A 13940-nucleotide genomic window follows, 5' to 3' on the forward strand; every position below is an offset into this window, starting at 1 on the left:
CATATGAAAACAGAAAACTTAAAAGAAAATATTTTTGCGATAAACTGACTGAAACTAAAGAACTAAAGACAGAAACCAAACTTGGCCAACTCTTAAATCTCTCCTGCCCAACAAAACTTCCCCGTCATCTATTTCGAGTTTGACCCATGATACTTTTGAAACTGCAAATCAGTTTAATAGTCATTTTGCCAGTGTTGCCAATGTTTTACATGCAGGTAATGATGCTGATATCTCACAAATGTGTAATATTGCAAATAATGATATGGGAAACCTGTTGCCTAGTCGTTTTGAAATCAATTTTAAACTATCAACAGTTTCTGAAACAGACGTATTGAAAGAAATATATAGTCTTAAGAATAAGAAATCAATCGGGCTGGATGGAATCAATTCTTATGTATTGAAAACTTGTGCAACGGAACTTTATCAAATAATTGCATATCTAATTAATAAATCAATAACGGATGATATTGTTCCCTCCCAATGGAGAATTGCTAAAATTATACCACTGCACAAGAAAGGCGATAAATGTGAACCGGATAATTACAGGCCCATATCATTATTGCCTTGTGTCTCGAAACTTTTAGAGAAGGTTGTTCAAAAACAATTACTCCGTTACTTGAATGACAATGATTTACTAGTAAACGAACAATCGGGCTTCAGGGCGAAGCACTCCACAACTACTGCTCTAATCAAGGTGACTGATGAATGGCTTAAAGCGCTGGGTCAAGGGAAATATACTGGATGTGTCTTTGTAGATTTACATAAGGCATTTGATACTGTCGACCACCATGTCCTTATTAAAAAAACTCTCTCATATTGGCGTTCAAGGAACAACATTGAAATGGTTCCAGTACTATCTCATAAATAGACGTATTGTAACTTCAATTTGGCAGACATTATCTGATGTATTAACCCTTGATTATGGAGTGCCTCAGGGGTCAATTATAGGCCCGCTGTTGTTCTTGATTTTCATTAACGATTTACCATTGTTTTTTTACAAAGTGCAAGTTGCATTTCTATGCTGATGATACGGTTCTGTATATTCCCATAATGATGTTGATGAGATTCAATCAGTATTAAATGAAGAGTTAGGTAACCTCCAATCTTGGATGAATATAAATAGACTCATGATAAACTCCAGTAAAACAGTATGTATGTAAATTGGAACAAAGAGTATGCTTTCTAAACGTCATACTCTCAATATCAAGTTAAATTCAACTAGTCTAAATCAAGTGACAAGTTTCAAATATCTTGGATTAAATTTGGACCCTGAACTTATATGGAATATTCATATATAGCAACTGAACAAAAAGATTGGGAAAATTATTTGCTTTCTAAGGAGACTGAGATATTTTATCAATGAGTCAAATCTAAATTTGATTTATTCTTCTGTGATTTTACCCCATTTAGATTATTCCTATTCACGATTACTCATTCCTTTTCTTTTATAGCAATTTCTGAAACTTGGATAAATGAAAATACTTTAATCGATTTTCACACAGATGACTTTAATTTTCTTAATGTCAACCGATTATCCGGAAGAGGTGGGGGCGTTGCACTTTTTTGTGAAAAAATATACAGTACACAATAAGGAATTACATAGCTATTAACCAAGAAATCAACTCAGTCTGTGAATATTTATTTATTGATTTTCTAGATAAAAAACTAAAAATGTCTACTATTGGTGTCATATATAGAAAACCGGGATCAAATTATGATTTATTTTTTAATTTTACGATAGCATTATTAACAAATTATGCACTGAACATAGAAAAAATTATATAACTGGTGATTTTAATATTGACTTATTCAAAGATGATGATACTGTTAACGAATTCCTTCGGCTTAATTCTGTACTAGGTATATTCCCAATTATAAAAACTCCAACTCGTATTACATTAAACACATCTACACTTATTGGCAATATATTCACCAATGTTTTGGATTCATATTTTGACTCTGGTAGTCTATGTTCAGACATAAGTGATCATCTACCAATTTTTCGGATCTCTCCAAATGTTCTAGTGCTAATTCCCACCAACCTAATACAACTCGCTTTACTCGTAAATACTTAGATGATAAAAGAAGAAATTTTCAGTATGACCTTTACCAGGAAAAATGGAATAGTCTTTATAATTTTACAAATGTTAATGATGCATACTCGTTTTTTATAACTCGTTTTGTCCAATTGTTTGATAATAACTTTCCTTTGCTGAAATCTAAACCTACCAAAAGGATGTTCAATAAACCATGGATATCAAAGTATTTTTTATTCAGATGCATTAAAAAGAAAAATCGTTACTGTAAACATTTCTCCAAAATAATGTAAACTCCTCCAGACGGATAAGCACATCTTTAATTAATTCTCCCAATGACACTTCTTAAAAAGATTTTCTCATTGATCATATTGACAATTTTTTTTTCTTAAATCCTATAACGGAAAATGAGGTCATTCAAATATGTAATTCATTAAGTAGTAGCAATTTCACTGGATTTGATAATCTTAGTACTAATTTATTGAAAAAAGTTATTTTCTATATTGTACAGCCATTGGTATTCATATTTAATCTCTCTCTCTCTACAGGATCGGTCCCTGATAAATTGAAAATAGCTAAGATAAATACAGTATTTAAAAAAGATGACCCTCATAAATTTGATAATTATAGGCCTATATCTATTCTACAGTCTATTTCTAAGTTGCTTGAAAAAAATGTATGTACAATAGACTGTATTCATTCTGTTTAAACAATAAAATTCTCACAGATTCACAATACGGGTTTAGAAAAAAATCAGTATACTGCACACGCTTTGATAGAATTACAAGAAAAAATTTTGACATCTATTCATACTAATAAATTGTGCATAGGAATTTGCATGGACCTTTCTAAAGCTTTTGATGTTGTCGATCACAAAATACTTCTTTCCTAATTAGAACACTATGGGGATAGGGGCCTATCACTTTCTTGGTTCAAAAGTTATCTTTCTGATAGATCCTAATATGTTGTTTTTAATAATAGTTCATCAGACTTTTCCAGTATCACCCATGGTGTACCGCAAGGTTCTATTCTCGGCCCGCTATTGTTTCTAATTTACATCAACGATCTCATACATTCCTAAAATAAATTTGAATACGTTATGTATGCCGATGATACCACTTTCATATACAACCAACCTTATAATCTTAATTTACAAAATGAATGATATCCTAGTAAAACTAATTATATTACTTTTGAGTACATATAGCTTGGCTACCAGGGTTTGGGAAAAGCTAACTTGATAACTATGAGCCGAGGGTATCCCTCTCCGACCAAGCTACATGTACCCAAGAGCGGTCTGTAGTAATAATAATTAATATAACATTAAAAAGAGGATTATTATTCAATATCATAACAAATTGAGAAGATTGATAGTATGCAATAAGACCAGTCATTATAGGTATAAACGTACACTAAAATTGTTCGATGTTTTTAAGACGGGCGTTTGACGAGGTAGTTTTCGCATTTACTGCGGGGAAACTCTCTTCAACGCATCGATTCCTTTAAAAACTCAATTAAAATCACAATGGAGAACTGAGAGGCTTTTGTCAAAAGTTGGTGGACTGGGAAAGCAGATCATCCGAAGATTTGCCCCGGACGAACAAAGGCAAAGATGTCGTTGTCCAGAGTCAAGAGAGACCGATGCTCAGTCCCGGTCCACTAACTTTCGATAAAATCTCTCATCTCTCTATCGATCGTGATTTGACTTTCATTTTCAAAGGAATTGGTACGTTCTAGCATGGACCTTCTATTGGTTGTAGAAAGTGTCTTTGTAGTAAACGCGAAAAGTCTTCAGCGACAGAGCAGCGTGTTTTTCAGTACTTGCCTAAAAGGTTGAATGGTAAAATAGTAGACGACGATGTTCATCCCGCCATTGAAAGTAACAAGCATTGAACAAAAAGCATAGACTAAATTGTTAATGTTGTTGCCGGTCAAAGCAACGTAGACGCTCATGAAGGATAAAGGCAGATAGGAGCAAAAGAAACAGCACATGATGATGAACGGAGTGCGAAGGATCCTCAGGTTCTTTAGTAAGGGTGATGCCTCGGCCTGACTTCGCGGCTCCCCCGACCTCTCGGCTGCGTTCACGATGGTAGGTGGTGGCTCCTGCGAAGAGCAACAGGCCGATTCCTCGATGCCATCGCCGACGCCATTTTGTACTCCTTCTTTACTCGTCGTGGCAGACATAACAGCAATAACAGCTGGTCGGTGCATCTGATTTAGACGTGGTTGGATTCGATTGAGATGATTAACAGAGATCTTGATGATGTGGACGTATTGAATTACCAGGCAGACGGCAATTACCCACAAGTGTACAAAAATGCAAAATGTATATGGTAAAAATGAAGGATCTCGTAAATCGATAACGCATACTTTGAAAGATTCGATCCTAATGATGTGAAGGGATTCATCGTTTATGAATACGAAGAGTAACGTAAGTGCGAGGTGGACTATTGCGAAAACGACGTATGCTGATAGCGTAAGATTGCGAGTAGCTATGCGGCGATAGAGCATTGGCCGCGCGATAAAGAGATAGCGCTCTGTGTTCAAAAGAGCGACATTCCATATACTCGCACCTGTCAGCGAAGAAACAACAAATCCAAACGCTCGACATAACGGCTCTCGCCCGGTAGTCCACCCCGTTGACTCGCCGATCAATTCAGTAACGAGGTTGCTAACAGACATAAACGCAAACACCGCATCCGTAACAGCCTGGCCCATTAAACACACCTTAGTCGAATCGAACATGGCGTCGGAGGGAATCTTTGGCACAATTTTTAGGATCAGACTATTCCCAATCAGAGCTAAAATGTTGAAAGCAACAAATGAAGCGATGGCAAGTTCATATGCAGGACTTTGTAAGGCAGGGTCGGTAGTTGGCCCAGTCGCCATATTTGGACTTGGTAGTAACAGTTGAAAGTCTTCGATCTTGGTTGTAACACTGGGACATCAATCGATCGCGTTTTGTGTCGATTTTTTGTTTGATTACTGTATAGTCCAAACATTAGGCCTGGTATTTAAGCGTATGAGCTCACGTAAACATTAATGCAATCAATGTATTTAAAGAAAAATTTCAGGACTTTTCCTTTCTTAAGAGAGAGAGAGAGAAAGAGGAATAAATAGTGCACATCCACTGTTTCTGTATAACGATGTTACAGTTGTGCCTGAATCCCTGACAGATTAACTCGATGCCTACCAGAGGTAGAGCTGTACCTGTAAAAAGCCTATAAATTGCAGATTGAGTATGAACGGGTTAACAATCTCGTACTCGACTTTCTAATCTGCTGGTGAAGAATTAGTGACGTCACTCGTTTCATTAATCATCAAATGTTTAAAAACAAAAAAATGCAATCCACGTCTTGATATAGCGCTTTTTCCTGATCGGTTACAAAGCACTGTACACTATTCCATGTTTGGGCCACTAAAACAATGAACACCCAAGAACGGTCAGCTTAGTCGATGCAAAGTAGATTTGATTTAATGACTTTTTTAAACAGAGTCCGTCTTCACTGCAGAAAGTAGGTGCAGTAACCACAGGGAAGGACGTCTCGCCTCCACGTCTCTTGGAAAGGCTGCGCAGTGCGTGGATGGGTAACGATGAACGAATATTCTGAGGCCCGTAACACAAAACTTAGCAATGGTCCTAGAACATTTTTCTAAGATTGATTCCCTTGACTACAATGTACAATCAGTCGTGAAAATCAAGCGTACAATTAATCGCTAACCTTTGTGTTATGGAGCCCAGGGCCCCGTAACGCAAAGGATTGCGTTGAATTGCAAATAGGAAAGAACCGCACTGATTGGTCCCTGGTCAGTATTTTTAACCTAACGCGCGTGTAACATTGATATTGATTGGTCAGTTCATTTAGCGATTGAACGCTAATCTTTTCGATACGGAGCCCAGACATTAGAACGACGAATGAGATTGATATCAATGTATTTCCTGACTTTGGTGATTGAGAGACTGAAGACTAGCACAAACGTCGCTGTTTAGTTGATCAAAAAGGTTATCCACATGCACGGAAATCAATCAATACCCTTTTAAATAGATTTAAACTCAATCGAACAACTCTCCTTCACTGATCTCCGCTTTCAAATACAGGAAGTCCTCGGAGTTACGTCAATACGGGCAAAGTGCGCATGCACTTGACGTTTATTGGTCTGGCGCAAAATAACGTCTCCAAGAAGTTATGTATTATAATACAAGGTTATTTTTTGTATGTTTGTGGGATTACATTATTGGATTGTTGTATTTATCTGCATTCTTAAATACGAAGAATTATGATTGATTTTGTTCGTGAAGAATGAACAATCATAATAGTAATGGGAACTGAGAACTCCACATGTAGCCCTTAAAATTGGAGTCAAGTTGTGTTCAAAATCATACCGGAAAAAAAATCAAATTATAAAAAAAATAGAAATAGAATATAGGCACTGGTTATTTCCTCATTATTATTTGGATCAGATGGTTTGGGACTTTGGCTATGGATCCCCCAAATTTCCACGACTAAGAAGAAAAAAAAAGAAAAGGAAATAAACTTCAAGGAAAGGGTGAAATGTGATACTTTTTTTCAGAATATGTCATAATCTATATTTAAAAAAAATGTTTTTATATCAAATAGTTGACAATTTTGCTCGCTCTAGCTCTCTTTGCCTGCTCGCACTTTTTCTCCCATTTTTTTTATTGTGTATCATACCTCTTGTCTGGCTCTCAATTTTTTGGGGCTTATTACGCTACTGATGTGCTTTGTGAATAAACATTTTCAACTTTTTTTTTATTCACATCCAATTGTAAGGAAATTTTCACCATTTAACTGTTTTCTTTTTCAATACGGGTCGTGTGGTCCAGTGGTTGGAGCACTGGACTCATAATCGCAAGGTTGTGAGTTCGAATCCCTACTGTGGCATTGTCTCCACTTTGATAAAAACCCCGAGAGTAATATCTGTCGTCTATACCGTCAGCCATTTCGACTGATTAACCTAGACGTAAAATGTTTCTTGGATAATTGGCTATATACCACTGTTTTCCCCGTCCTACTTTGTGTTATGAACAAAACAGATATTCTTGAAGTAAAAAAATAATCTCGGTCGATATTAGTATCAAACCATCGATAAAATAAATAAATGATAGAGCTCGTTGTAAGCTGTTGGGCATACCCGACCTTAGTACTAGATGACATAAAGAATACTGGGACCTTACCTACACGCACATAAAAGAAAAATGTTGAATTTTGAGCCCGATTGACTTTTTTCATTTTTTTTTGGAAGTACTCTGAAGTGTTTCTGATGGCTTCAAAGAGCGTGCGTTATTGCACTATTAATTTCCTTTTATAATTATCTACGGTCTCAACGCAATTACGAGCGAAGACTGGCTCTCCGGTTTTCATTATTGGATGATCTACTTGTATGTGCATTGTGTGAGGGTAATTCCAACCACGATGGCGCTCACCTAAATAAACTGCTGATTGGATGAAATGTCCTTCCAAAATACATCTTAAGATCACAGGTGAATAGAGAGAAAAGGGAGATTATTTAACATCTCATTCCCTATGTCGTTACGATTGGCCTTTGCTAGCTGATTGGGAAAATTTTTCAGCCGTACTATTTTTTTTTCTACAATAATAATAATGATAATAATAATATAGGTATATTTACCCAGGGAAGCCACTTCAGTTCTGAAACTGTTCTCCCAGCGGGCCCTGCTATTATTATTACCCCGGCTTTAGCTGAGCTGCCATGGTGCTCATAGCATTCAAGGAATTTCTTCCTACCGGGTACCCATTCACCTCACCTGGGTCGAGTGCAGCACAGTGTGCATGGATATATTCTTGCTGAAGGAAGTTACGCCATGGCTGGGGTTCGAACCCTTGACCCTCTGTTTGAAAGTCTGGATACTAATCCACTGGGCCACAACGCTCCACAACAATCTCAACGATTGCCATGGCTGACCTCACGATCAGGGCCCCGTCTTACAAAGAGTTACGATCGATCCGATCAATCGTAACTCTATGGAAATCCATCAGTGTCATAATTTTTTTCTACGAAAAACTTGCACAATGTCCTCTGTATGCAAAGAGAGGTGCGGTGAATTTTAAAGAAAACAATGAATGCATGAATATACATTAAGCTCGAAAATATTTTGAACAAACATGCATGATAGATGTTGACGTTGCTGGCCGTCTTTGAAAGACGGGGCCCTGGTAATATTTGCCATGATCGCTACGATTTCTCCACGTTTTAGACCATAGTTTCAATCGTGGCGCGAGTCATTAGAGTGAGAACAAGATATAGCCCAATGGGTATTAACTTCCTCAACAAATATTTGAATAAAAAAGTACAATCCCAAGCAGGTCTTCAAAATATAGGGCTGAGTCGACCGTCCTAAAGAGAAGTTTCAAGAAGTGATAAAGGTGGAGATGAAGGGTTGGTGGGAGACGGAAGTTAAAGGACAAAATAATCAGATAATGAATAAAAATGGAGTTGTTTATAGTCGTATGATTCTACAATCCCGTATTTTGTTTAGCTAAAGGCCACCGCTCACCTTATACGACTAGTCCACGATCCGATTTTGGAACAAACCGCAATTTGCTCATTTTCTGAAAATGAAAATTATCTTTTTATTTGAGGTCGATATCAACTGAAAGAATAGAACTTGTATAATAATTTTGGATGATTGCATGAAGCATTTATTTTGGAGTAAGGGTCAAATTAGTTTCAAATCGTAGCCAGTCATAATTATATTTGCTATGATGTCATTACCACTATATATTGAACATGTATGACGATTTAGAACATTACACAGTAAGATATTCCATGTCTCGGTCAATATTACCATCAAATTCAACTACGCCCCCCCCCCCCCCCCCATCGGATCGCAAACCATTCGAAAGGTAATATCATCATCATCATTATTATCAAAATAAGCAGTAGTAATATTACATTATTATTCTTATAATTAGTTTAGCAATCCATCGATCTGTTACCATGGTTACAGTGTTACGTCGGCGAGCCAAGGAAATTGACGATCCTGAGTTCGGTCGTATTCCTGCTTTCCGATTTTTTTTCTTTCATTAGTACGACGGTCACTAATAACGGTTATATTATTTGCAGGTTGTCCAGCCTTTTGCAAATTCCGAGTGATATTTTTCTCATGATGATTTACGACTTATCGTGACTTATCATTATCCCCCTTATTGCCTTTTTGTTTTGTTTTATTGCATTACGTAATGATAATTACGATATAGTCGATATTGTAACTAATTAATCTATTATATTAATTAAATATTAATAAAAATAGGATGTCTTTTTAAGATGAAAATTTTCACCCAAATCAAATGTTATAACAAAAAATTGAATTTTTATGTATATTTAATTGATTTCAACAATAAAGATATAGATTCATATCGTATTTTAGTCGAGATTAGAACTTGTAACTCTATTCTATTTTTATCAAAAAATATAAACTGCATTATTTCAGGTATTGGTTGACGTCTATAACGTTAGTCAAATAATTATTTTTTAGAGAGCCTGACGGAGTGGGTACTTCTCCAGGCTAGAATTCATTGGGGTGTGGACCTTTGGGGTATACAAAGGGAAAATCATTTCACCCAATTATGATTCGTACAAAGGTGCTCAATATTTTCCGCCAGAACTCATTTGCCCTATTTAAGTAGAGCGCAGGTTCTTACATTTTTATTGGGCGTTACATTTTTAAACTGGGCGTTGTGGCATACGCCCATACGCCTGTAATCCAAGCTATGTGGGGAAGTTACAGATTGATGCAGAGGTTCGAGCCCTGGTCACGTCTTTCGGATGGTGACGTTAAAGGTCGGTCCCAGACGTAAATAATCAAATCTGATTGATACACGTCTGACAAAACTCAAATACACACACACTACATTTTTATCGTTTCCCTTTGCATGTACTTTGCTGTTGGTACACCGTTAACGTGGGGATATCATACTTGACTGTTTAATTTTGTTGATGTTCTTCAGTCGAGGTTTTCTGTGATGTGTAATCATTCGGAAGATATTAATTTTACTTTATTCAGGGTATATGTTATAAAAACAATCAAATTTAACAAAATGACAGTTATTCAACTCCTGTCTTACAAAGAGTTTTGATTTATCCAATCAATCTCAACGGTATGGAAATCCATCCATACCATTTTTTTTCAGGAAATTTGAACAATCTCTTAAGTAAACAAAGAGAATCACACTGAATTCTCAAGAGAACAAGGAACATATGAATATACAACCTATCTAGAGGATATCTCGAGAGCAAATTTATTTTCGATGTTGACGTTGCTGGCTTTCCATAGTTGTGGTTGATCGGATCATTGTATCTCTTTGTAAGACTAGGCGCAGAACCATGAGCCTAAACAGGGGGCCGTTTCATAAAGCTGTTCTCAAGATAAGAGCGACTTTAAGAACGACCGGTGAACCCTTCTTATGCGCTAAGCCATCGCATATGTATATACCATTTACCACAAGAAAAGATCACCAGTCGTTCTTAAGGCCACCGCACACCTTACGACTGGTCTGCGACCCGATTTCAGAATAAAATGTAATATAATTTGATGCTAATATTGAGGCTTGGAATATCTTACTGTGTAATGTTCGAAATCATCGTACGAATACCTATGATCAAATTTGTGACTATGCTATCATCCTTCTTAGAATAAAAGCGAATTTAATATCTAGTCGTAATGACGTCATAGCAGTCTTACGATTGGCTACGATTTGAACCTAATTTGGACTTTACTCCAAAATAAGGGCTTGCAATCTTTCAAAATTGTTATAATATTAGTATTTCAATTAATTTCAACGTCAAATAAAATGATATGTTCCATTCACATCTTCAGAAAATGAGCAAAATGCGATTTGTTCCTAAATCGGGTCGCAGACCAGTCGTAAGGTGTGCGGTCGCCTTAAAGTCGCTCTTAACTTACGAACAGCTTTATGAAACACCCACCAGGTTCAAACGGAATTAGAAATATAACAAGAACATAAAACATTGATTGCAAAAGAAAGCTATCATAACTATTAAACTGGGTTACAGAAGGTTCGTTATTCCGAATGTTCTTTATTTGGAGCGTTGTGGCCCAGTGGATTAGTCTCCGGACTCTGAATCAGAGGTTCGTTGGTTGAAATCCCAGCCATGGCGTAGTTTCCTTCAGCTAGAAATTCTATCCACATTGTGCTGCACTCAACCCAGGTGAGGTGAATGGGTACCTGGCAGGAATTTATTCCTTGAAATGCACTGGGCGCTGGAAGGCTGCTTGAGCTACTGCAGCTGGGGTAATAATATCCAAGTTCTTTGGAAGCGCATAGAGATGTTATTCATAATGTGTTATGCGCTATACAAGAAATTATTATTCTGAAGGTTTGTAATTCCGAAACACATAAATTGCCTATACCTCGAGGATCGTAAATCCGAAAAAAGGGTTCGATAATCCGAACATTTCTGGAGCTATTCCGAAGGTTCGTTAATTCGAGAACATAATAGGGTTCGTTATTCCGAAACCGAAATAAGGTTCGTTAGTGCGACAACGAAATAAGGTTCGTTATTCCGAAGGTTCGTTAATACGGAAATGAAATAGTTTGCGGCGAAGCCGGAAAAACAGGAAGGGCAAGCAAGGTGGAGGGGGAGGGGTAAAAACACCGTTACTGTTAATTATTATGAGGATGGGAAGGCAGGGGCGGAACGTATTTTTTATGGGGGGAAAGGAAAAAAGGGACTTATATGTCAAAAAAGGCATTTTTGTGCAATTGGATATTTTCACTGAGATTATCATCTGCGTGAAGTCGTTGTGTGTGGTTTCGGATCGTATTTTTTGTGTGTGGGGGTTTGCAAAGCCAAAGGCATTTTGGTGCAAACGGATGTTTTCACTCTGAGATTCTTCTTAAAGTCGTTGTGTGCTGTTTTGCCCCGCCTCCAGCCAAAAAGAGGGATTGACATCCCTGTTTGAGGTCTCAATCGCTCGTATTCTGCTCCAAACAATCCCCACCTCCCAAACAAAAATTCTCATTAAAAAAAATTAACAGCAAAAGTGTTTCTACACCCCCCCCCCCCTCCTCCACCACCATGCTTTCTCTACAGATTATTTCATTTCTCGGATTAACGAACCTTATTTCGATTTCGGACCAATGAACCTTCGGATTAACGAACCCTATTTTATCTTCGAACAAACGAAGCTTCATAATAACAACCTACCTTATTTCTTTTTCGGACAAACGAACCTTCGGAATAACAAACCTTATTTCGTTTTCGGAATAACGGACATTCAAAATAACGAACGTAACCCATAGAATTAAATTTAAAACATATACACTCGTGTAAGGCAGAAAAGAGGGAGAGAGAAAAAGAAAATTGAGTTGAAAATTCTCCTTTATGGTGTAAATCATAGTGGTGATGCGCTTTCAAAGCAAATACCAAGTGAATAAAATATTTCGAATTTGATATTATAACTTTTGCTGGTCCTTTCTAATGTAGAAAATTACCAATAATAATAATAATAATAATAGTAATAATGATGATGATGATGATGATGATGATAATAATGATAGTAATAATGATTATGATAATAATAATGATAAAAATAATAATAATAGTAATAATGATGCTGATGATGATGATGATAATTATAATAATAATGATTATAATAATAATAATAGCAATAACAATAATGATGATGATGATGATGATGATAATAATAATGATAATAATGATAATAATAATGATAAAAATAAAAATAATGATGATGATGATGATAATGATAATAATGATTATAATAATGATATTAGCAATAATAATGATGATGATGATGATAATAATAATAATAATAATAATGATAATAATAATAATAATGATAATAATAATAATGATAATAATATGGATAACATTAAAAATAATAACGGCATATTTACTCAGGTATCTACTTCAGTTCCGAAATCAATTCTTCCAACGGGTCCCGATATTAGTATTATCATTACCCCGGCTTGATGATGAAAGGATTTGCATATTTATAAGTTGATCAAAATGTCCGACAATTACACATCCCAGTCGATGTTTTAAGTCTGGCTATATTCTCTATAGATATATGACCAATTATATAGTAATGATAATGATGAAAATAATAATGATAATGATTGATAATAATAATGATAATTATAATGATAATAATAATGATACATGTAGTAATAGTAATAATAACAAAAAAAATCAATGATGCGAATAATGACTGTAATATTAACAACGGTCCCCGTACTTGGAACAATTTAACTAATAATTTAATGTCATGCACTACTATGTCATCTTTTAAGGTTGTATTGAAGATACAGCTTGTCTCTTTCTATTTCACTTAATTCTTTATTATTACTCATTTAACTACCGATGTATCATGTGTGTTATGGCGTGGGTGTGCAAGGGGTTGTATGTGTGTGCATATGTGTATTATATTGTAACATGTACAACCAAGTATCTTTTTTCTATTTTGGGGGACTATGTCTAACAAGTTTTTTTTTACTTTCATAATAGTCTCCAACTTCATCATCATATTATATCTTGAATGTTTCATGTTACTCTGTATATATATTTTATGATTGAAATGAATTAAATTGAATTGAAATTGAAATCAGTAATAATGATGATAATAATAATATTAATATTAGTAATAGAAATAAAACTACATAATCATACAAATTGTTTTATAAATATCAGACAGTCATACTTCGGTGCTTATACATAGAGGAAAATATTTTCATTCATTGAAAGGTAGCAAAATACAAGTTATTGAACATGTATCAATATTATTATTTTCAGTGATTTGTTTTATTATATTTTCTGTTCTCAATTATTATATGACTGTAACCGGTATTGCAATTTACTAATCGATTATTGAAT

At 35.6% G+C, this 13940-nt stretch overlaps 1 protein-coding gene across 1 annotated transcript; it reads right to left on the reverse strand.

The window, feature by feature from the left end:
- Positions 1 to 3827: 3827 nt before the first annotated feature.
- On the reverse strand, positions 3828 to 4928 carry LOC129263089 (G-protein coupled receptor 84-like). The gene has a single exon (XM_054901011.2). It carries the CDS (start codon positions 4926 to 4928, stop codon positions 3828 to 3830), a length of 1101 nt encoding a protein of 366 aa, XP_054756986.2.
- Between the last annotated feature and the right edge of the window lie 9012 nt (positions 4929 to 13940).

This window comes from Lytechinus pictus, chromosome 6, assembly GCF_037042905.1.
Source record: "Lytechinus pictus isolate F3 Inbred chromosome 6, Lp3.0, whole genome shotgun sequence".
NCBI classification, from domain to species: Eukaryota; Metazoa; Echinodermata; class Echinoidea; order Temnopleuroida; family Toxopneustidae; genus Lytechinus; species Lytechinus pictus.